Below are 26734 nucleotides of genomic sequence, written 5' to 3'. Positions count from 1 at the left end.
TCCATTGTACCAACTTACCCTTAACACCATTCTGCTCCAATTTGTACAATAGTCTTCCATGCGCAACAGTGTCAAAAGCTTTCCTGAAATCGAAATATATGATATCAAAATTATTTTTTGCATCCAGTTCCTTTGTAACCACATCATAATATCCTATCAAATTTGTCAGACAAGACTTTCCCTTAACAAACCCATGCTGTGTCTGAATTATTGCTGCAGTTTTGTCTAGATGATCCTGCAATGTATCTTTAACCAGTGACTCCATTATTTTACCCAGAACAGAAGTTAAACTAAGTGGTCTGTAATTACTCGTGTCACCCTTCGATCCCCCTTTGTGAATTGGGGACACATTTGCACATCTTCAGTCCGTGGGGACCTCCCCCAAGTTCAAGGATGCTCTCATAATTATGACTAAGGGTTTGCTTACTTCCTTTGCCACCTCCTTTAATATAACTGGATAGATCCCATCCACCCCAGGTGCCTTTCTTATGTTTAACTTCAACAATTTCTCCTCCACTTTGCTCTTAGTTATTACAAAATCATTAAGCACCCTGCTACAATTTGATAACTTTCTGGCATTTTCAATCCTTAATAACTCCTCATGTGTGAATGTATGTAAAATACTCGTTCAGTTTGTGTGCTATCTGAGCAGGATCATCAGCAGTCGAACCATCGATATCAAGTGGACCAATCTGATTCATCCCTTTCCTTTTAAAGTTTATATAAGTGAAGAAATCCTTGCTGTTTTTCTTAGCATCCTTTGCCAAAGATTTCTCAGAGTTTGCCTTTGCCTGCCTAACCTCCTTTGTGACTTGATTACAAACTAACTTATATCTGTCATAGGCTTCTGTGTCACCCGATAATTTATATGCATCCCATGCATTTTTCTTCTCTGTCATGAGTCTCATTAGTTCATTTGACAACCATTTAGGCCTAAACCTTGAACAAAATTTCTTAATAGGTATGAAACATTTAGTAGCTTCCACAATTAATTCCTTGAATTGCATCCCATTTAGAATTTGCTGTTGGTAACATCAACAGTTGATATGTTTTAGTGGAGGTTAGCAACTTAAATAAGTTCATGGCAGAACTAGACAAACATTTAGAGTGAATAGATGGGTGAAATAGGAAGGGGTTTTTTTTTTTTTTTTTGGCTGATACCATATAAGCTTTCTTTCTTGCATCATATGCCTCTACTAATGCTACAATAAGTACGCCACATGTAGACTATATAAGAAGAGGTGGGTTCACATAAATCAGGTTGCAAATATGAACAAGATGCTTGCCATGGGTCTGAAATTGTGAAAAATGGATTATTCAGATCACATCAGTTTTGTTGCTGCAAATACTTTACTCATACAGTTCATCACTAGAATGCTTCAGTCTAATCCATTGTTATGTTTGTTATGTCCTCATCAGTTTTATAACCTCCTTGCCCACGTGATGTTAATCATGAATTTCTCACATTTTCAGTTACATGATCATCACTTTTCATCACAATATTCACTACACACTTTATCTTGCCAAAATCACATTTCACATATATGCTGTTTTAGTTTTATCAATTCTCACACTTTACTCTCCGAAGCTGTTTGTTATAATGCCACCTTCAAGCTTATCCCCACTGTGGTCTGGTCAGTCAACACTATATCACAGCTGATAATGTGCAATAAGTTTACTTCTTCCTTGATGTAATAAGTTTTAATATTTTTTACCTGTATCGAAAAGCATCACTCCCTACCCTTTGTTGGCACCACTTGTTTCCAGTGATTAGTGGTTAATGAGAATTGATTTATGATTTTATATTAAAAGCATACACTTTACAACTTATGTGAAAATATCGTGTGAGTTGATTTTGTTGCCACATGCTTTCTCCTAATATCGATGTTATTCACAAATCTATCCTACCATGAAGTATTGTAGCCACAGGAGGTACCCTAAAACCCCTTTAACACTCTTTAACTGTATTCATTCATTTATTTCCATGATTTCTGTTTCCTGGAGTAACCTTCTTTGTATGTTTCCTGAAAACTTCAATTTACAGAAAATCATAGATTATGTTATAGTAAGGTATAGGTTTTGACAATTTTTTATGTTTGTTGTCACGATTTAAAAAAATCGTGACACTGGGAATTATTAGCAGAATAGTTGTGCTACCTGATAGCTTTGTGGTAGAAGTTTTCAGGATACCAAATTGTATGTAAAAATACTCACGTGTTGCTGAGTTATTTATTACTGTTATTTTCAAGGTCACAGTCATTCTACCGAGTCAGCCATTTTCATGAGATAAAAGAACTACAGCAGTGCCACCTGCTTGTTCAGTGGGATTAGAAATTCGGCATAAATTGCATCATCACCATTGTATAAGAGCTACCACTTCTATATAGCTGCGTAAGGCTTGGCAGATTGGCAGCTTAAATCCCTAGCCCGGATAAATGGTGAGGGTTGACGTCAGGAAGGGCATCCGGTCGTAAAAACTATGCCAAAACAAAAGGTGATTGATGGAAAGTAGATGTGTCAGGGCTACCGAACAAAGGACGGGTCTGGTTAAAGAAGTTAGTTCAGCTAGAGATGAAGGAGGAGTTGAAAAGTGTTAGAATAGGAACATTGAACATTGGAACGATGAATGGAAAGAGCAGAGTTGCCAACCCTATATGAACGTGGGAAGAGGGAGAGGACAAAGAAGTAGTAGTCACAATTTAAAAAAAATTCTTTATATTTCGATTTAAATGCATATACAATTAAAGCATAATTTTTTACCTTTTTATCTCCATCCTTCTCTTGTAGTAGTGGCATGTGTTACAAGAAAGCAAGTGTATGAGCTTATGCAGCATCAGCCAAAAAATATAAAATAAAAAATAAAATTTTTATTACTGTTGTTTTAAAATTAATTTTTTTTCAGAGGCATTGCATTAGCTGCTATCTAGTAGCTAATGCCTTTGGTTTTTATTTGCCTTTGATGCCTTTCAGTTTATTTTACAGTGCCTTTGGGTTGTATGTTTGCTGGCAGGATTATTTCTTGAAGATTTTTAAAATGCTCAGAGATAATTAACTTAACGTATGCTTCAAAAAACATAATGTAATATTGTTTGGAATATGTCTTTGAATATTTTTATGTGTTTATTTAGCTTATTATTATTAACTTAGTTATTGGAATGGTAGCAATACAAAGAACCATTGATAATCACACTATCACACATTCATTATTTATTGTGATTTATGGTTAGCAAATATTTTAGACAAGTATCATTTATAATATTAGATGACATCTTTTGGATAATTAATGAAGTTATTCTTTCTTAACTTCTAAAAATTGTTTGTGTAATTATGATTTTGCATAATGGTGTCCAACTTTGAAGAAAGGCCTGAAATGTTTTACAGAGGTCAAAAGAGAAATTAAACAAAATTTATTAATACATTATGAGAATGCTCAGTGGTATCAGATTCTGTATTTCTTCAGTACAAGCTACATATATCCTAATGTTTTTAACTTCCAGCCTTTATAACAAAAAATAAATTAAAAACTGGCCCCAGAGTTTTTTTTAAGTCTAATAGAGCCAGTGTTATAAACAAAACTTTTGACTCAACATTTCTGAGAAGGGCAAAGTCTATAACAGTATCTATAATCTCTCTCTCGACACGATCATAATCAATAGGTGGTTGTAACTTAATATAAAACTCATATGTTGTCAGTGAAATTTAATTTCATATTAAAGATTGGATTAAAAAATTCTTCTTTTTCCAATCTCATGCTTTCCTCTTACTTTTTCTCATTATCTGATCTTTGTCTTTCCAATAATCTCTTTTTTTCTGGAGATTTTTATAAAATCTCCTTCTTTCCAAAAGTCAGAGGTTGGCTGGTTGTATCCATGATTGTATCTTAATATAAAATGCATACATTGTCAGGGAAATTTAATTTCATATCGAAGATCGGATTTTAAAAATATGCTTTTTCCAATATCTACTTTCCTCTTGCTCTTTCTGATTATCTGATTTTTTTTTTTTTTCTTTCTTTTTTTTTCTGATAATTGCTCTTTTTTTGTGATAAAAATTACAAAATCTCCTCCTTTCCAAAGGTCTGGTGTTGGCTGGTATGTCTTTTTCATTTTTAGAATTCTCTTCAGTGGTAACTATCAGTAAATCTTACTGATGAAAAGTACCATTGGATTGGTAATAAAATATATAATGGGGGTAGGGTTAAGGCACATTAAGGCAGATGATGAAAAGGCTTTGGTACAGAGTGCCCAGAGTAATAGTAATTGCTTTTGGCCCTCTACTGCATATATAAAGGAGAGCCAAGATTTTATGTATGTATGTAAAACATAGAAGGAAAGGAATGAATCATATCGGTCTCCTGCAGGATAAATTTGATAATGTAAGCTGTGATACTAGGCAGATAGTTGATAAGCTAAATAAATTCTTGGTTTATTATGTACGATCTGAAGGAAAAGGAAATTGCAAGAACATAATTTTAAATATTTTAACTATATACATGATATTACTCCAGACATTTTGGTGCTCTGTGGATTTTTCAGTTTGGTGCTCCTTTCTATGGATAAAACTGCAAAAGAACTTTACAATCATTGAAACTTTACATAGGGCTTGTTTTTTTTTTTGATTTGGTAGTTGTTGGCGCATCGGCTTCTGTGGCCATATTGCACCTCCCAAGGTTTCTGCAGTACTTTGATCCAAGCCTGAGGCGGGAATCGAACCCGCGACCTTTGGGTTGCCGGGCAGGTACTTTACCCACTCGGCTAGCCCGGTCGGCCATAGGGCTTGTAGAGTTTCTTTGCATTCCAACAAATAAAAGGAGCCTATTAAAGTTTTAATAATAGTAAAGTTCTTTTTCAGTTTTATGCATACAAAAAAGGTGGCAAAGAACATTAGAACATCTGGAGTAACATTATGTATGTAGATTAAGATTAAAATATTCAAAATTACATTCTTTTAATACAGAGTAGTGTTTTTATTTTTCATAGTAAATTTTTGTTGTCAATATTTACTTATAAGCAATCTTTCAGATTTGGCGGGTACTGGGATTTAGTTGAATGAGTGAATAAAATAAAAAATAAAATAAAATGGATTGGTAGCGAAATTATCACTTACTTTGTAAAAGACACAAAAAAAAGGTCATTGGAATTTATCTAGTTATATTAAAAGATTGGAGATGTGAAAATGTTTCTGCAATTTAGTAAGATGGTTCCAAGGATGACATGGACAGTTAAAAACCCATAAAACATCTATGGCTAAAAAAATTATGCACTTGAAGATTATTTATATACTGCAGGAACATCTAGATAAATGTATAATGAATAAAATTGTACAAGGAATATAGCATTGGTTTGTTAAAGGAAAACTGTACCTAATTAATTTGATAAGCTATATGGAGTTGTCACAAAAAAAAAACTTGGTCCTTGAGGTTTTCACAGACATTCTCTCAGATATGCCAAACATGCTGTACTTGCCTGGGAGTCTAAAACACTGATGGAGCTGATATTCAGGTGACATTCAAGTCAAGTGGACCCAATTTTGGTGAAGTCCAGACGGTCTGTGTGAGCCAAATACTCTGCAATGGTGGAACTGTTAGTAATCCTCGGTATAACCTCCATACACAAGCACATTAACCACTCAGGTGTGAACCAACGTAATCAGGTGTCGAGGTGTGGCGCCCACACCACATGGAGGAATGCCGCCCCTCTGTGTTACTAGGTGGTATATGACTGTCGTCAACTGGTGCAATGCCACCACTTTGCTTATTGGAGGCATGAAGGGGTGGAACCCTTGTTTAGTCTCCAGAGCTAAGTTCCGGTCAATTCTTCCCCATCTCTTCCATCATACAGTACAGCTGGTGACTTTTGAGGTTATGATGAACATCATGGCAAGATCCAATCTTCCTTACATTTCGAGGGTACAGCTCTAAAACAGTGTTCGCAGGCCGCCCGCTAGTTAGTACACCAGACTGAACCTATTGGTAACTCTTGCTACCTCTACTCTGCCAGATAGTGACTGGAGGATTTCCAAGTAGTGTGAATGCAGGGGACATTGTCGAGGCCACATTATGTGAAGGATCTAGGTATATTTTTGGCCATATCCAAAAATTTCATTACTTCTTACAACATATACCACCCCCACTTTTTCTTACTATTGAATACACCATGAATTGTCAAACTAATAAGAGTAAGCTTATCTGCGAAAAGATCTAAACCTCCCAAACACTTTCTAGTTCATTTCACAATATACATGGTTTCAATTCTAATCTCAATAATGTCCATTTCCACTTGCAGTCTGCCAAACCCCATGTACTTTATCTGACAGAATCTCAGTTATCGGTTGATTCAACTACTACTCATCTCAGATGCCCAAATTATTCACTGTATGATTACTTTCGCCTCAAAGGTGGTAATTGTGCATATGTCCGTTCTGATATTCCCTTTCAGAGACTTGGCAATTTGGAATTTCCTCTCTTTGTTCTTCTCTGGCTTAAAATCTCTCTACCTCATTGTGTCAAATTCATCTGTTGTCTCTACCATTCTCCCAATTCCACTAATCACTTGGAGGTCTTTGACTTCCTCTCTTTTTTCCAACTTGACTTTCTCCAGTCCAACTTTCGTAACAGTGAGGTAATTTTCCTTGGCGATTTTAATGTTCACAACTCCAGCTGGCTTCCGTTTCCTAGTCACACCGACCCAGCTGGTAGAGATGCTGAGGCTTTTGCAATTACTAATGACCTTGCACAGATTGTTCATTTACTTACAAGAATACTGGACAATCCTAACCATACAGTCAACACGCTTCTTCTAAGTACACGGTCGAAGTTAGTGGGCCTTTAGGCACCTCAGATTACAACTTGGTGATTGTCTCTTCTCCAATGAAACCTTTATCTGATGGCTATTCACAACTTCGTATTGTTTGGCATTACAAGAATGCAAAATGGGATAAACTGCGAGATTTCTTTTCTTCTTTTCCTTGGTCGGATTACTGTTTCAAAACTTCTGATGTCAGCGTTTGCTCAGATCGTGTCAGTGAAATTATTCTTGTAGGAATGGAATCCTTTATTTGACACTCCACTGTAAAATCTTGTCATTTAACTAAACGATGGTTTTCCAATAAATGTGCTAAGGCTGTTCAAGAGAAGAATGTTGCATATTGTAATTGGCTCGTTTCCAACTTTTCAGTTTCATTTTCTGCCTACACCAAAGCTCGCAACAATTGTAGAGCAGTTATAAACTAGATTTTGAACAGGCTAAGAGTAGAAAACTTGTTTCTTTGCCCTAATGGTAGCCGAGCATTCTGGTCTCTTGCCAAAGCTATTGGCCGCAACTTTTGCCCATCTCTGCTCCCACCTCTGTCAAAACCAGATGGTTTTGTTGTCACTTCAGCCAAGGATAAAGCTGACCTGTTAGCATCCCATTTTTCTTCCAGCTCATGTATTAATGATCTTGATAAAACACCTCCCACCATTCCCAACATGCTCCATTCAATGCCTCCTGTGGTCTTCCATCAAAGGGATGTCAGAAGAATTTTGATGAATCTTGATGCTAAGAAAGCTCCAGGTCCTGATGGTATTTCTTCACTTGTTCTCAAAACCTGTGCTCCTGAACTTTCTCCTGTTCTTTGCCGCCTTTTTTCACTTTCTTATTCCAAAGGTGTTTTTCCTTCTGCTTGGAAATTTGCTCATATCCAGCCAGTTCCTGAAAAGGCTGACGAATCCCTCCCATCCAATTATCGTCCCATTGCAATTACTTCTACTTTTTCTAAAGTAATAGAGAAATCAATCAACCGCCAACTCTTAAACTACCTAGAAATCTTCTGTCTGATCGATAATCGCCAGTATGGATTCGGTCAGTGTCAATCCACTAGTGATATTTTGGCTTATGTTACTCATTTATGGACAAATTCAATGGAAAAGTTCTGTGAAACACAAGCAGTTGCTCTTGACATCTCAAAGGCTTTCAATCATGTTTGGCATAAAGGTCTTCTAAACAAGCTTCCATCTTATGGTTTGCCAACTGTTTTTTATAAATGGTTATCCAGTTTTCTCTCTGATCACTCACTGAGGGTAATGGTAGATGGCTCTCTGTCTTCTAACTTCTTCAGTAATGCTGGTGTCCCCCAAGGTTCAGGTCTTTCCCCCACTCTTTTCCTCTTGTACATTAATGACCTTCTTCCATTGACTGGAAATCCTTTCCTTAGTTTTGCCAATGATAGCACATTACATTCCACTTTCCATTTTGAGAAACGTTGCCTTGCCCAATCAGCTTCAACTTCTCGAATATCTTCCACCAGTTCCTTAAATTCCGATCTTCAGGTAATTCTTTAGTGGAGCAGAGAGAACTTAGTTGATTTCAATCCTTCTAAAACTCAGTTTTGTCTTATATCTCGCAAAAAGGATTCTTCTGCTCCTATTCTTCTGCTAATCTTTGGTGACACTCTGATTTCTAGGCAAAATGATATATATCTCTTTTGGGGATTACCCTGACTTCTAATCTCTCTTGGCACAAGCACATAACAAATATTGCTTCCTCTGCATCTAAAAACTTGGTTTTCTCTTTCAATCTCGGCATTACTTTTCTTCCAAACAGCTGTTCACTCTATACAAATTGAAAATTCTCTCTACCATGGAATATTGCTCCCACATCTGGGCAGTGCCCCCAAAACCTCTCTCAGGCTTCTAGATTCCATTCAGAAGAGGGCATTTAGGTTAATTAATGACTCCTCTCTAACAGAGTCTTTCCACTTGCTGTCTCATAGACGTACTGTTTCTGATGCATGCCTTTTCTACAGATACTTCCGTGGGGACTGTTCTTCTGAATTGGCTCTATAATTCCCGCCCTCTCTTTCAAAACAGTCGTAACACATGCCGCCACCAGCCAACATCCATTTACTATCCAACTTCAAAGTCACAGAACCAACTTTTCATCTTCCTTGTTTATGCATTCAATTGCCGTTTTCTGGAACAACCTTCCTTCATACGTATTTCCTGAAAATTACAGTTAACAGAAATTCAAATCTCATGTCAACAATTATCTTCTTTCATCTTCTTAACCTCCAATCCAAGCACGGTACTAAGAACTATAGGTTCTAATACCTCTCGTGTTAGAGGTTCTCATAAAAAAAAAAAAAAAAAAACTGGATGCAAGAAATAAGACTCTTTACTAAGATTTTTGATATAGTCTCACTTTTGACTACCTTTTGTATAAAACTGGAACAGTATGCCTTGGAGGAAAGCTGTTATAATGGATTAAAAGTTTGTTGAATGGTAGAAGGTGATATCCCCATTATTAGTATACTCAAAACTTTTTGAATCCTTAAAAACCTTAAAAGTCTCCACATGACTATAATTGGTTGTTGCTCTGAGTGGGATCCCACCCATAACCCGAATTCTCTGCTCTTTTTTTGTTACTGATATTTTTTAATGACATTGATGAAGGTGTAAAAGGTTTGTTGTTAAAGTTTGCTAAGATGTGAAGTTGGGGGGGGTGCAGATAACCTTTTGGCAATTGCACGAAATTATATTTAGTTTGTTGAATGGTAGAAGGTGATATCCCCATTATTAGTATACTCAAAACTTTTTGAATCCTTAAAAACCTTAAAAGTCTCCACATGACTATAATTGTTTGTTGCTCTGAGTGGGATCCCACCCATAACCCGAATTCTCTGCTCTTTTTTTGTTACTGATATTTTTTAATGACATTGATGAAGGTGTAAAAGGTTTGTTGTTAAAGTTTGCTAAGATGTGAAGTTGGCAATTGCACGAAATTATATTTAGTTTGTGAAAAATGGAGTTAAAGTACAATATTGGGAAATGTAAAGTTCTATATTTGGGTATAATCTCAAATAATGTCTATGTATATAGGAGTTTTGTTATTAGAGATAAAGAAGTTGTTGTCCAGTATATAAAGCACTGTTACAATACTCACATCTTGAATCTTAATTTCAGGAAATTTGGATCTGCAAGAAAAGGTGTAGCAAAGAACATGAAGATTAGTTATTAGCATAAAAAAAGTAGTCCTACAAAGCACAATTTAAGTTTGTTGGGTTACGAAGTGTTTGGAACAGATGTCAGCGTGGAGACTTTATTAAGGTTTTTAAGGATTCAAAAATTTTTGAGCATCGTGTTTTTATGGTTGCACAAATTAGGAGATATGTACTTAAATTAACTCTTTTCTGAGTTAGTTTTTCTGACTGTGTGGCTTCCAATTAGTTAGTTTATGATAACAGTGGACTTTTGGGTGAGTTTTTTTCATGGCATAACAGATGATATATGAACTTTTTGACTTTATTGCCTCACACTTCAGTAAAATTGTCAGAAATCAAATCAGAATTTAAAAAAAAAAATTGTGAAGGATTGTTACTTTTTGATGCAATAATTCCTCTGTATCTATTTTTATATTATTTGATTTAATTTTATCAGTGTTCTGCTTTGAAGTCCAGAGAATTTCTTCAATTTCAGACTTCGTAGGTCCAAATTGGACAACTAAGGTTAATAGATATGATCTCCTCCTCCTCTGATTTTCCAATTGTTTTTGTGTTGCCACCTGTTATAAACTGTATCTACAGTTATTTGGAAATATAAATAAGAGATGGCAGCAAGTACTGAAAAAATTTCAAGACAGTTCATACATTAATGGAACATTGTTTAAAATAACTTTAAAAATATAGATCTATATACATACTCTCCAGTGCCTGCACACAAAACAATGTAAATCAACATACACATATGTGAAATGATTAGGGAAAGTTAGTTATAAACTGAAAATACTAAAAATTTTTTATTTCAGTCAAAGGGCTGTTAACTGTTGGATCAATTAGCTATCTGGTATAGAAATGGTGAATTCATAAAATTGAAAAATACAGTTGAAAATTGGACAGATATCTGAAAAAAATTGGCACAAGTAATCAAAAACATGTTTATATTTTTGATTATTTATATGTTTATTGACTTCCATTTACCAAGATAATTGTGAGTTTAATGTAATACATAGGCACTGTTGTATTTAGTCTAATTTAATGCATTTACATTTCAGAGATTAATCATAAATTCTTTCTGTTAGAGTGACTGTAAATAATTTAATTTTGTTCTAAAGAGTAAAAAAGGATTATTCTGTATTAAGTAATACACTGAAAAAGTATCCAGACACCCTTGTTTTCATAGTCCATTGGATATTCCTGGATAAACAAGTGACTCATGACTATATATAAGAAAGGCATGTGAGCTACATTAGTTGATCTTGTCATGGCATGTAGAGCTAAGCTGACTGATTTCAAGATGGGGTGTTTTTGGATGCCATTGCTGGCTTGTTGATTCATACAATTTCTCACAGCTTATACCATCCAAACTTAATTGTTAGTGATGTTATTATGAAGTGGAAGCGGTATAGTACAATCACTGTCTGGCAACACACAGTAAGACTGTGGACAGAGGACACTCAGAAAAGTATTATGACAATCTTGTCAGATGTTCCTACATGATCTCCATTTAGATTAAAATCATAAACAGGGATTGAGGTCTGTATGTTTGTTTTATGTCTTTGTGAACCCACCATGTGTGGAGTTCCACAGCTTCAGTTTTCATGGAGAGCAACAGCACATAAGCCAAAACTCACCAACTGCAATCAGCAGTCTTGCTTTGCATGGTATGCGGTGTACAGAGTAACTGGTCTGTAGAGCAATTTAAATTGTTTACATGGAGTGACATATCTCATTACATTCTATTCTGATAGAGATGGGCAAGTGTGGAAGATGCCTGGAGTTGCCGGTCTTCTGCTGGAGTACATTGTGCCAACAATGAAGTTTGGTGAAGGTGGGATTAGGGTGTGGAACTGTTTTCTTATTGTATGGCCTTGGATTTTTGGTGGTTGTGCATGGAACTATGAATGTTAGTACCTATCTTAATGCTTTGGATAATTCCATGCCTTCTGTGATGTGGCAGTTCCTACTTGTTTCAACATGATAATGCTCTATGCCATACTGCCAATATCTAATGGTTCACAGACGTGAATGTACAAAAGTTGGAATGGTTGGTACAGAGTCCCAATTCAAACCTTATGAGATCAATGGAAATGTCGGGTGAGGGTTAGACCAACATATCCCACATTGATAGCCCATTTGGTCACTGTTCTGTGGGAAGAATGGAGGACTATACTTCCTGCAGACTGTTGTTCTTTGGTGGAAAACCTACATAGCTGAGAACAGGAAGGTGGAGTGTGTCATAGTGGCCACTGGTGGGACTGACATACTATTGGAGTGAGGGTCAGTGTGAAACCAATGTGTCTGATATCTTTTTTTTTAGGGTAGCATATACAATCATGCGTACAGAATTTTGTGTCTGTCTTTTGATATTTTATTTTAACTTTTAGATGTTCATTCCGAATCTTACTGCTAACACTATGTATGAAGTAAAAGTAAGGGGTGCGACTCGCAGCATCATAGAACACTCCAAGTTATACAAAGGCCAGTTCTCCGAGCCACGTAAGGTGCTCTTACAAAATAAGTGTCCAAGTAAGTTGATGCATTTCTCAATATAGTAACATTTTTTTTTTGTAATGTAGCCCGAATTTAGAATGGATGCTCTGAAATAAATGTTAGCACTGAGAATAGCACTATTTCTTTTTTTTAATATAAAATTGCTGTCATTTGATGGAATTGACTCTTTCAAAATTAAGTTTACTAACATATAATTTTTATTTTTGCAAAATAATATACCACAGCTTTACAGCATTGTTAGGACAAAACTGGGTAACAAGGAAAAAAAAACTTCTTGCTCTGTTATTAACAGAGATTTGTAATCTTTATAATTTGTAACTACGCTGTCTTGTCCAAGAGTCATGAAGAAAAAAAGTTCCAGGTGGCTCTGATTAGCTCCCTTACACTTGTTAAACAAGTCTAAACTGCATTTAGAATTAAACACTGACTTAAGGTGTTTCTAATGATTAGGTGAGGCTTTAACTTGATGGTTATATACGTGGCACAAATATACGTGGTCTCAATTCTAATCTCAACGATGTCCATTTCCACTTGCAGTCTTCCAAACCCCATGTACTTTTTCTGACTGAATCTCAGTTATCAGTTGATTCAACTACTGCTCATCTCAGATGTCCAAATTATATGCTGTATGATTCCTTTCGCCTCAAAGGTGGTACTTGTGCATATGTCCGTTCTGATATTCCCTGTCAGAGACTTGGCAATTTGGAATCTCCTCTCTTTGACCTTCTCTGGCTTAAAATCTCTCTACCTCATTGTGTAAAATTCATCTGTTGTCTCTACCGTTCTCCCAACTCCACTAATCACTTGGAGCTCTTTGACTTCCTCTCTTTGCAACTTGACTTTCTCCAGTCCAACTTTCCTAACAGTGAGGTAATTTTCCTTGGTGATTTTAACGTTCACAACTCCAGCTGGCTTCCGTTTTCTAGTCACACCGACCCAGCAGGTCGAGATGCTGAGGCTTTTGCAATTACTAATGACCTAGCACAGATTGTTCATTTACCTACAAGAATACCGGACAATCCTAATCATACAGCCAATACGTTTGATCTTTTTCTCACAAACAACCCTTCTAAGTACAAGGTTGAAGTGAGAGGTCCTTTAGGCACTTCAGATCACAACTTGGTGATTGCCTCTTCTCCAATGGAACCTTTATCTCATGGCTATTCCCAACCTCGTATTGTTTGACATTACAAGAATGCAAAATGGGATGACCTGCGAGACTTCTTTTCTTCTTTTCCTTGGTCTGATTACTGTTTCAAAACTTCTGATGTCAACGTTTGCTCAGATCGTGTCAGTGAAATTATTCTTGCAGGAATGGAATCCTTTATCCCACACTCCACTTTAAAATCTCATCCTTTATCTAAACCTTGGTTTTCCAATAAATGTGCTAAGGCTGTCCAAGAGAAGAACGTTGCATATCGTAATTGGCTTGTTTCTAATTCTTCAGTTTCATTTTCTGCCTACACCAAAGCTCGCAACAATTGTAAAGCAGTTATTAATCAGTCCAAACTAGAGTTTGAACAGGCTAAGAGTAGAAAACTTGCTTCTTGCCCTAATGGTAGCCGAGCATTCTGGTCTCTTGCCAAAGCTATTGGCCGCAACTTTTGCCCATCTCTGCTCCCACCTCTGTCCAAACCAGATAGTTCTGTTGTCACTTCAGCCAAGGATAAAGCTGACCTGCTAGCATCCCATTTTTCTTTGAGCTCATGTATTAATGATCTTGGTAAAACACCTCCCACCATTCCTAACACGCTCCATTCAATGCCTCCTGTGGTCTTCCGTCAAAAGGATATCAGAAGGATTTTGATGAATCTTGATGCTAAGAAAGCTCCAGGTCCTGATGGTATTTCTCCACTTGTTCTCAAAACCTGTGCTCCTGAACTTACTCCTATTCTTTGCCACCTTTTTTCACTTTCTTATTCCAAAGGTGTTTTTCCTTCTGCTTGGAAATTTGCTCATATCCAGCCAGTTCCTAAAAAGGGTGATAAATCCCTCCCATCCAATTATCGTCCCATTGCAATTACTTCTACTCTTTCTAAAGTAATGGAGAAATCAATTAACCGCCAACTCTTAAACTACTTAGAAACCTTCCGTCTGATCAACGATCGCCAGTATGGATTCCGTCAGTGTCGATCCACTGGTGATATTCTGGCTTATGTTACCCATTTATGGACTAATTCAATGGAAAGGTTCGGTGAAACACAAGTAGTTGCTCTTGATATCTCAAAGGCTTTTGATCGTGTTTGGCATAAAGGTCTTCTAAACAAGCTTCCATCTTATGGTTTGCCAACTGTTTTTAGTAATGGGTTATCCAGTTTTCTCTCTGATCGCTCACTGAGGGTGGTGGTAGATGGCTCTCTGTCTTCTAACTTCTCCACTAATGCCAGTGTCCCCCAAGGTTCAGTTCTTTCCCCCACTCTTTTCCTCTTGTATATCAATGACCTTCTTCCATTGACTGGAAATCCTATCCATAGTTTTGCTGATGATAGCACATTGCATTCAACTTTCCATTTTGAGAAACCTTGTCCAGCTCAATCAGCTTCAAGTTCTCGAAAATCTGCTGCCAATTCCTTAAATGCCCATCTTCAGGTAATTCTCCAGTGGGGCAAAGACAACTTAGTTGATTTCAACCCTTCTAAAACTCAATCTTGTCTTATATCTCGCAAAAAGGATTCTTCTGCTCCTATGCTTATCTTTAGTGACACTCCGATTTCTAGGCAAAATGATATATCTCTTTTGGGGATTACCCTGACTTCTAATCTCTCTTGGCACAAGCACATTACAAATATTGCTTCCTCTGCATCTAAAAAACTTGGTTTTCTCTTTCGCTCTCGGCGTTACTTTTCTCCCAAACAGCTGCTCACTCTGTATAAATCGCAAATCCGCCCTGCCATGGAATATTGTTCCCACATCTGGGGTGGTGCCCCCAAAACCTCTCTCAGGCTTCTTGATTCCATTCAGAAGAGGGCAGTTAGGTTAATTAATGATTCATCTCTAACAGAGTCTCTCCACCCGCTTTCTCATAGATGCACTGTTTCTGCTGCATGCCTCTTCTACAGATACTTCCATGGGCACTGTTCTTCTGAATTGGCTTCTATAATTCCCTCTCTCTCTTTCAAAACAGTCCGAACACGTGCCGCCACCAGCCAACATCCATTTACTGTCCAACTTCAAACCCACAGAACCAACTTTTCATCTTCCTCATTTATTCATTCAACTGCCGTTTTCTGGAACAACCTTCCTTCATACGTATTTCCTGAAAATTACAATCTACAGAAGTTCAAGTCCAATATCAACAAATATCTTCTTTCGTCTTCTCAACCTCCAACCCAAGCACGGTACTAAGTACTATAGGTTATAATACCTCTCGTGTTTGGGGTTCTCATAAAAAAAAAAAATAAATAAAAATAAATTTACTTTTACATGCCTCCCAGAGGAGTTTACAACTTCAGTGTAACTGTTTTATTGTGGCTGATATTTTGGTGCAATGGTCAACAATAGGCCATGCATTTTTTGTGGCAGTTTGCGGCCTTGATCTCACAATCTGTACACTCATTTCCACATATGGGTGTATACATATGCAGGATTAAGAGGTGCAACTCTCACTAATACTAGATTTATTCCAATATTAGTTTTGTTGCTGTGCAGAGTAGAATATATTTTGGTTGTGTGTTCTGACTTGATAATTGGAGTGCAAAGAGGTTCCAAAATATTATCTTATTAAGGGCAAGATTATCTGGCTATTTGGAAGTTATTTCATAGGTTGTACTACACTTAGGAACCAGTAAACTCAAATTTTATCTGTTTATTGTGTGGAATTGTGTTTTTATTACTTTAGAATCTGTATTCTTGGTGTGTGACCATAATTTCATTGTGATCCTTATTCCATGGAATAAGGATCACAATGATTTAAAAACTAAACTTGTCTACATGTTCAGCATGATAAAAAAATATAAAATAAAATAAAATTCCAATCAAAATTAAATGGCAAAAACTACTAAAATATATCAGAAACTGTTTAACTTATCCAGAATTAAAAATTATTGTGCCCAGTTCTATTCTCATTTTTACAACTAGATGAATAATATTCATCTAGTTGTAAAAATAATAAGATGATTCATAAATAATAATAATGGTATCAATATTTTTGATATGAATTATAGTGTGCATACATGTGTGTGTTCACTGATACTCCTTTGAAAGCACAGGGGAGCAAGACTTAGCACAATATGAATAAATATTGAGTGTGCACACACTTGTGTAATGTGCAAGTAAAGCTGTATAGAGTTCTGATCAGTAATGTACTGCTCATCCTGATAATCTGACTGGCAGGGCTGTAGCAAAGGAGATATGCTGTATATCCTCTGTTTTGTTTTCTTGAGCAAATAGCATATACTCTTTGCTTTTGATTAATTACTGTTGGTATGACTGTTTTATTTTCATATATACTGTGCCCTCTGCTGATTGGTGTATGTCATTAAAATTTACTTCATTTGAATTTGCAAAAAGTGAATAGCAGATCATCTTTTGAATGGGAAACATTCAGGCCATTACTGTATATATGTATATGTTTTGTGTTGTCCTTAATAAATGTTGGATTACTTTTTGTATTTTAATTTCAGGCTTCAATGGAATTCCTTATACAGATTCCAGCATCAGTGCTGGCATGATTGCTGGAGTTATGTGTGCATCCTTTGCTTTATTGCTTGCTATTATTTCATTTATATTGTGGAGGTAAGTGAAACATGGTAATGTTATATTTACTAGTGAAGTATTTGAAAATTTCCAGGTGTGCAAAGATACAATAAGTAATATACCATTTTATATTAATATACCATTAATATAATATTTCAGCAGCCTACTGATACAATAATATAAATTTGAGAAAACTTGAAAAACATATTTGATAAAAAATCCTGAGAGATTAAAGTTTTGTGCATCTGTGCTAGTTGTATATAATATTTTGTTTTGTCCAGAAAATGTAACCAAAGATTCACAGATATTTAAAAACGTGTTTATATTTGAATGGAGTATATTGCTATCACAGACAAATATAAACAAATTTTTAAATATCTGTGAATATTTGGTTACATTTTCTTGAGAAAACAAGATATTATATGCAATGGTGCTGTAGCTCTTCAGTGAACTGCATAAATAAGTTATATCAAAACAATGTATTGTTAATAATAATTCTAATTTTACATAAGGAACAAGAAGGAAAATACACCACAGCAAAATTTTAATAATGCAGAGCAAGCAAATTAGAATTATGAGATACAGCTCTACTTTTATTCAGTTGTATTGAATAATATTGGCTTTTCCATGTCTTCAAAATTAATTGTGCTTTTATATTTTTATATATTTCTTCAGTTCTGTTATGACAACATTGTTCAACAGTGAAATCAAATTTAAATCTTTGTTTCATAATGCTGAACATTCATTTCTGTGGCCAATGGAATTAGTTTGTGGCAGTGGAAACTGTTATAGCATGAAACTTTTCATCTTTTTCTTTTTTGCAGGCAGTTATAGTTTTTTTACAACTGAATTTTTCAGTTTTGCCAAGAAATGTTAGGATTCAGGTGATTATTAATAAAGATATGTGTTTGTCTAGAGATCGAATGTTATTGAAGATGAGAATGAGAGCAACAGGTTCTTCTGTTTCTTGAAAAATAGGCAGGACTGGGTTTTAGGATTCTAACTTTTCACCAATTCAAAATTATATGAAATAAAAGAAGCGCTTATATATCATGTTTGTTTATGTAATTAGTTTATTGTAAAATACATGATCAACCCAAAAAAATATTTATAATATCCTAACACTCAGTAAAATTCACTAAATTGGCTTCTTAATATTGACCTCTCCATTCACAGCCATAAAAATTCATAGCCACAACACATTAACTGAGCTTTCTTTTCTGGTGAATTACCTGGAAATTATCATTTCAAGGATTGATAGTAGTTATTGGGGCAAAGACAACTTGACAGCAAGTTGTCTTTGCCCCACTGGAGTATTACCTGAAGATCGGCATTTAAGGAATTGGTAGCAGATTTTCGAGAAGTTGAAGTTGATTGAGCAGGACAAGGTTTCTCAAAATGGAAAGTGGAATGCAATGTGCTATCATCGGCAAAACTATGGATAGGATTTCCAGTCAATGGAAGAAGGTCATTAATATACAAGAGGAAAAGAGTGGGGGAAAGAACTGAACCTTGGGGGACACCAGCATTAGTGGAGAAGTTAGAAGACAGAGAGCCATCTACCATCACCCTCAGTGAGTGATCAGAGAGAAACTGGATAACCAATTACTAAAAACAGTTGGCAAACCATAAGATGGAAACTTGTTTAGAAGACCTTTATGGCAAACACGATCAAAAGCCTTTGAGATGTCAAAAGCAACTACTTGTGTTTCACCAAACCTTTCCATTGAATTAGTCCATAAATGGGTAACATAAGCCAGAATATCACCAGCGGATCGACACTGACGGAATCCATACTGGCGATCGTTGATCAGACGGAAGGTTTCTAGGAAGTTTAAGAGATGGCAGTTAATTGATTTCTCCATTACTTTAGAAAGAGTAGAAGTAATTGCAATGGGATGATAATTGGATGGGAGGGATTTGTCACCCTTTTTAGGAACTGGCTGGATATGAGCAAATTTCCAAGCAGAAGGAAAAATACGTTTGGAATAAGAAAGTGAAAAAAGGCGGTAAAGAATAGGAGTAAGTTCAGGAGCACAGGTTTTGAGAACAAGTGGAGAAATACCATCAGGACCTGGGGCTTTCTTAGCATCAAGATTCATCAAAATCCTTCTGATATCCTTTTGACGGAAGACCACAGGAGGCATTGAATGGAGCGTGTTGGGAATGGTGGGAGCTGTTTTACCAAGATCATTAATACGTGAGCTGGAAGAAAAATAGGATGCTAGCAGGTCAGCTTTATCCTTGGCTGAAGTGACAACAGAACCATCTGGTTTGGACAGAGGTGGGAGGAAAGATGGGCAAAAGTTGCGGCCAATAGCTTTGGCAAGAGACCAGAATGCTCGGCTACCATTAGGGCAAGAAGCAAGTTTTCTACTCTTAGCCTGTTCAAACTCTAGTTTGGACTGATTAATAACTGCTTTACAATTGTTGTGAGCTTTGGTGTAGGCAGAAAATGAAACTGAAGAATTAGAAACAAGCCAATTACGATATGCAACATTCTTCTCTTGAACAGCCTTAGCACATTTATTGGAAAACCAAGGTTTAGATAAAGGACGAGATTTTAAAGTGGAGTGTGGGATAAAGGATTTCATTCCTACAAGAATAATTTCACTGACATGATCTGAGCAAATGTTGACATCAGAAGTTTTGAAACAGTAATCCGACCATGGAAAAGAAGAAAAGAAGTCTCGCAGGTCATCCCATTTTGCATTCTTGTAATGCCAAACAGGTGAAGTTTAGGGGACTTTTTACCACACTGCCCTTTTTAATAGTGTTTTCAACATTTATTTAAATAGAAAAGTCCAGTAAAAATAGCATTTTATAATTTCAGTGCACAAATTCTGCCAAAATTAATAAAAATTTGTGAAAAATGAAATTTTCTTTTGTGATTTTGATGTGATGAACTCAAACAGAAGTCATTTTTGAAATCAGCATTAGAAAATGATTCAGAAGCATCTTTTCAGAGAAAACATAAGTGGATTTTTTTCAAAATGCAGAATAGTGTTATCCAAGTGCCTCACACAGGCTGCTATGTGAGGTGTGGATGCTCAAAAAAGAATTTAGGACTAAGTGTCAGAGTGTATATGCATTCTGATTTCTGTCTTTTATTGTAATTTTAATGATTTTTATTCCCCAAATTTAAATCAAATAATTATGAATGTGATTGAAAATATACAATTGTATAAATTATACAATTATATATTTTTATACAATTAAAGTAGAGTTAATAATTTTATACAAGTTTATATACAATTAAAATATTATAATTGGATAAATTATATAGCCAAAAATAATTTTCTCTATCCATATAGAAAATATTTCCAGGCTGCTTATTATTATCTTGATGATCCACCAGGAAACAGAGCATCTCCTCAACTCTCCGAAACTTTTGGTGAGTTTGTGTTATAAATATACTGTTTTTTTTAATCATTTGTTTTTCAAGTATATGTAGCTATCTGAACTACTGAAGGATTAAGATCGTGATAATAATCATAATTATATTTTTAAAAATTAAGAGCTCTTGAAAATAAATGTTGTTTCACATTGTATACTTTGAAATGCAATGATATTAATTTAATATTACATTAACTTTTTTATATCATCATTCTGTTAAAAAAAATTGCTTAATGGTAGATTTTCCTGTTTGAATAACCTTTAATCATGCAATTAGTGAGAAAATATTATTATTATTTTTTTTTCCATAACAGTTTCAGTTATCTTCATATTTATAAAATATCTGGGCATACTCATATTATAGTGAATGAGCATAACTTAGTTTTACAACTTGAAAATTGTGGTATACCCATTTCTGTAGCCCTCTCATCAACTCTCTGGAAGATTGTGTTAAGGAGACTAGTGTTATTTTACGGGTTTTAAAGTCAATATGTGCTCACCCTGTAATAATTATTTTGTATTATTATAGTAGTATATAATTTTTTTTTGAATGATAAAGGTATGCATATATATATATATATATATATATAAATTTGAATAAAAGAATAAAATAAAACAAATGCCAGTAGCATGGCAAACCAGTAGAGCTAAATTAAAATAAACCATACATAATAAAATGAAACGGTGGGGGGGGGGGGGAGTGTCAAGGTGAAGGCTGTTGCAGAAGGAAACGTTTCTACAATAATATTTGAAAGAACCAAAATGTACAATATCAAATAATGCAAAATATTTTAGAATGTGCAAATCAAATGAAATTTAGGCTTCCCATGCCTAGCACCAGGTCCAAATTATGTGAAATATCGCTTAGAACAGAAACAAACGCTAACTACAATACTGGACCAACAAAACTATAAATAAAGTAAAAGACTGACCATTATACCCCATCTCGACAGAGAACTACAAGGCCAATAATGGTCATGGAATCACTGCATTTCAAACATTACACAAATCCATGCATACACAAACAAATACACTGATTGATTCACAGAGACAATGGATTTGAATAATCTTGGTCCTTATGCAGTGAAAAGTTATAATAGAACAGAACCCAGCACTCACTTATCAACACCAATATCCATTTACTGTCCAACTTCAAACTCACAGAACCAACTTTTCATCTTCCTCATTTATTCATTCAACTGCCATTTTCTGGAACAACCTTCCTTCATACTTCCTGAAAATCACAGTCTACAGAAGTTAAGTCCAATGTCAACAAATGTCTTCTTTCATCTTCTCATCCTCCAACTCAAGCATGGTACTAAGTACTATAGGTTCTAATACCTCTCGTGTTTGGGGTTTACATAAAAAAAAAATAAATAATAAAATAATAAAAATAAATGATGATGTAGCAAATTATTGATTAATGGATATGTTGAATGGAATCTTAACTTGGGCTGGCTCCACTAAATACATCCTTTCAGTAATTGGCTGAGGCTATATGTTTCTGTTTGCCATTTGCCAGTTTGTCTAGGTTCAAATATACTAAGAATATAATTTCAGTATTCTAATATAATAGTGCATTATATGTTAAATTTAGCAACAAACTGGCAGAATAATTGCTAGCATGACAGATAGCAGTGAAAAAAAAATAAATAAAAATGATAATTATGAAAGTGATTACCAACTATTAATTTTTATTAGTGCAATTTATTTATGCAGTGAAAAGGGATGGCTTAGGCCAAAATTAAGGAGAAAAGGAGGAGGAGGAATAAGGATAGCAATAGACCTCAATTTCCCTCAAATTGCTCTAATAGATTTTGAGATTGAAAAATTTAGAGTTAGCAAGCTGAAAGCAAAAGAATAGAACCATCATATTATATAGATACTTCGGAAATGCCCAACCTTTTAATAATGATCCTGGTATTACAGTATGTAGTGATATTTGAAGTAAATTAGAAGAAATTTTTTTAGATTACCTGATGTACTGTATTTCATACATCCAATAATGAATAGAAAATACCTGATATAATAGAAGTTTTTTGAATATGATAAAAATAATATAAAAGCATAATATTGAACATTAGTTTTTTGGAAATAATAAGAATAAATCAGCTTTTACTGAAATAGTAGATGAAATGAACAATACCTTCTTGCTGTGAACAACATAGCTAAAGGGATTTGATGAATTTGAAGCTAGTCAAGACATTGAAGGCAGATATTGTTGGGATATCAGAGGCAAAGTGTCACACAGACATAAGCAGTGCAGAATTGGAATTTGGGGAGTACAATGTGTACAGAAAGGATAGACAGGACAGGAAGGAAGGGTTATGCTGTTAGTTAAGAAACACATAAAATCTAAGACAGTGCATCCAATTGATGTTGGTGCGCAATGTAATATTGAGTCTGTTTGGTGTGACACAAGATTAAGACAATAAATCCACAAAAGTACACTAGCAAGACTTTTGTGGATTTATTGGATGACTGTTTTCTACAGCATCATGTTCGAGAGGCAACCAGAGGGAGTAATACTCTTGATCTGATTATCAGTAGAGATTATTCATGCATTAAGAATTTGCAGATAAAGGAACCACCGGGTGACAGTGATCACAGTGTACTGATGTGGAAATTACTTAAAGATGTAACTACCATCAAGGGTAAAGGGAAGGGCTTTTGCTTTCATAAAGGTGACTACAGGGGTCTCAGACAGTTTTTAAATTCTGTACAATGGGATCAACTGATAATGTTTCCAGTGTTGAATTCTAAATGGGAAGCCTTCAGGCACTTAATTTTGGAGGCTACTAGGCTTTTCATTCCAACTAAGAAATACTGTTCAAGGTTTAGGCCTAAATGGATGTTAGATGAATTAATGAGGCTCTTAGCAGAGAAGAAAAATGTATGCATATAAAGTATCAGGTGACATATAAGCTAGTCTGTAATCAAGTCACAAAGGGGATTAGGCAGGTGAAGGCAGATTATGAGAAATCTTTGGCAAAGGATGCAAAGAAAAACAGCAAAGAGTTCTTTGCTTATGTAAACTCCAGAAGGAAGAGGATGAATCAGATTGGTCCGCTTAACATAGATGGTTCGACTATTGATGATTCTGCTTAAGTAGCTGATAAACTGAATGAGTATTTTGCATCTACATTCACACATGGAGAGTTATTCAAGGAGGGGAATGCCAGAAGTTTATCAAACTCAAACAGGGAGCTAAGTGATTTTGTAATAACTGAGAGCAAAGTGGAGGAGAAATTGTTGAAGATATGCAAAAGTAAGGCACTGGGGTGGACGGGATCTATCCAGTTATAATGAAGGAGGCAGCAAGGGAAGTAAGCAAATCCTTAGCCATAATTATTAGAGCTTCCTTGGACGTAGGGGAGGTCCACATGAAATAGAGGTGTGCAAATGTATCACCAATTCACAAAGGGGGTTCAAAAGGTGACACAAGTAACTATAGACCTGTTAGTTTAACTTGTGTTCCAGGGAAAATAATATAATCACTGATTAAAGAAGCATTGCAGGATCATCTAGACAAAACTGCAGTAATAGTTAAGATGCAGCATGGGTTTGTTAAAGGGAGGACATTCTTGTGGTCCTCAAAGGAACTGAATGCCAAAAATAATTTTGATATCATATACGTGGATTTCAGGAAAGCTTTTGATACTGTTGCACATGGAAGACTGCTGTACAAATTGGAGAGGTATGGCATTAAGGGTAAGTTGCTACAATGAATAAAGGGATAGTTGAGTGGGAGACAACAGAGGGTAATCAATGGACACTGCTCTTCGTGGACAAATGTTATTAGTGGAGTTCCCTGGGGTTTGGTGTTGAGCCCATTGTTGTTTTGTTTATTTATCAATGATATTGATGAAAGTATATCAGGCTTAATGTCCAAGTGTGCAGATGATACAAAGATTGGCAGGGTTGTTAACGATAGTAAAGACAGTATGCTACTCCAACTGGATCTAGATAAGTCGGGCAAATGGGCGGAGAAGTGGCAACTGAAGTTTAACATTGACAAATGCAATGTATTGCATATGGGTAGTTACTAACCCAAAAGAAATGTACCAACTGTGTGGTACTACACTCAGCAACGTGGAAAGTGAAAAAGGACCTGGGGGTAATTGTGCAGTCAAATATTGAGTTTGCTGAGCAGGGCAGGTCACGGAGTCTTGTCATTGATATATTGGAATTTTGCTAGCAGGGATAGGGATGTTGTTATGTTATTTGTTTTTTTTTAGGAGCATTAGCAACTAAGGCCATATTGCTCCGGGATATGCGGTGGTCATTCCCTGACCTTTCCGCATCCTCTGTATTTGGTGGTGATGGGCTCGAACCCCGGTCTAATCAAGAAGCGTGTGCTATGCACTGCTGCTCCTTTCCACCTGGCTACGGAGGCGCCTAGGACAGGGATGTGATTATCCTGTTATACAAGGCAATGGTCAGGCCACACCTATAGAGTACTGTGTACAGGTCTGGAGGCCTCATTTTAGGAAGGATGTAGAGTTGCTAGAAAAAGTACAAAGAAGGGCAACCAGATTGGTGAGGGGAACAAAGGGGTTCTCTTACCAAGAAAGGCTTAAGTTCTGCAAATGCAACACCTGGAGAATAGGCATTCTCCAGGCTTCAGTTTCCTCAAATTGAGGAAAGGCAGTTGTAGAATAGATGTGCAAAAATTTGCCTTTAGCCAGCAGATAGTTGATTGGTGGAACAGACTTCCATCTATTGTTGTGGAAGTTGGTAGCCTAAATAAATTTAAGGCTGAGCTGGACAGGCATTTGGACAGACATATGGAGAGGTGAAATGGAAGGGGTTTTTTTTTTTTTTTTGGCTGATGCTGCATAAGCTTGCTTTCTTGCATCATATGCCTCTACTAAATGCTAATACTAACTCAGTTTGACACCTGATATATGATAAAGAATGACCGTAGCACCCTCTCACTTTTGTTTATTATGTGACCAATTAAATATTTAATTAGCATACTCCTATTCTCCTTAATTTTGGCATAAGCCTTCCATTTTTACTACATAAATAAATATTGCACTAATAAAAATTAATAGTTGGTACTCACTTTCATTATTTTTGATTCACTTCCATTATTTTTATTATTATTATTTATTATTTATTTTTTTATTTTTTCACTGCTATCTGGCATGCTAGCAGGTATTCTGCCAGTTTGCTGCTAAATTTAACATATAATGCATTATTATATTAGAATGATGAAATTATATTCTTAGTACATTTGAATCTAGACAATCTGGCTAATGGCAAACAGAAAACAGCCGATTATTGAAAGGATGTATTGAGTGGAGCTAACCCTAGTTAACATTCCATTCAGTGTATCCATTAATCAATAATTTGCTACATCATCAATTATTTTTATTATTTTATTATAATTTATATGTTTATTTATAGGGTACAACAATAAAGTCCAACTACTTGGCCCTATGGCCTTATAGGTATATTTTTCACACCTAATACTTGTATTCCAAATTTTTATTAAATTTTATCTTTTGTATAATTCCCTTAGTATTCAGTTTAATAATGTAATACTGTATATATATATATATATATATATATATATTATTATTATTTTTATTTTTTTTGTATTATCTACCTTCAACTCTTGCACAGAACTAAGTACTACAGGTTCTAATACTTTTCACGGTTGGAGTTTTCATAAAAAACAAACAAAAAAGAATTTTAATGACACAAGCATATTTTAAAAAGAATAAAAGATACTATTACAGTTAAAAGATGCCTCTTGCTACTAATGACAGTAGCTGTCTGCTGAATTGTTTTTGTTTCCAAAAAATATGTTTTTGGTTTCCAGATGATTCTGAATATGCTGCCATTCCAGTGCATCTCTGGGCTAAACATGTAGCTGACTTGCATGCAGATGGTGATATAGGGTTTTCTAGAGAGTATGAAGTAAGTTATAATTTGTAAGCCATTTTGTATTTTTTTCTACTTTTCTGTTTTCAATTTTTCTGCAATTTTTCAATCTATGTTATTTATTTATAGACTTGACAATGTAAATAAATGATTTTTTTTTCAAAACTTGTATTACTTCCTCTCATTCCAGTGAGTACAACCTCATTATTTCATGTAGATGTTTAGTTAGAAATTATTATTTAGAGCAATAATTTTTGCGTTAAAC

General features: G+C 35.3%; 1 protein-coding gene across 1 annotated transcript in view; it reads left to right on the top strand.

Moving 5' to 3' along the window:
- The window catches only part of LOC150090130 (putative receptor-type tyrosine-protein phosphatase mosPTP-1), a 529269-nt gene that overhangs the window by 321731 nt on the left and 180804 nt on the right, over positions 1–26734 (top strand). The window contains exons 10-13 of the mRNA XM_090390174.1: positions 12360–12501; positions 17109–17220; positions 20496–20575; positions 26408–26505. Coding sequence (XP_090246300.1) covers positions 12360–12501; positions 17109–17220; positions 20496–20575; positions 26408–26505 — 432 coding nt within the window. The remainder of the gene's footprint in view (positions 1–12359; positions 12502–17108; positions 17221–20495; positions 20576–26407; positions 26506–26734) is intronic.

The sequence above is a fragment of the Mastigoproctus giganteus genome, chromosome 2 (genome assembly GCF_048544385.1).
Source record: "Mastigoproctus giganteus isolate SK-2022 chromosome 2, ASM4854438v1, whole genome shotgun sequence".
Taxonomy (NCBI): Eukaryota; Metazoa; Arthropoda; class Arachnida; order Uropygi; family Thelyphonidae; genus Mastigoproctus; species Mastigoproctus giganteus.
Note: the sequence above shows the minus strand (reverse complement) of the source record. Positions and strands in the feature narration are given on the sequence as shown.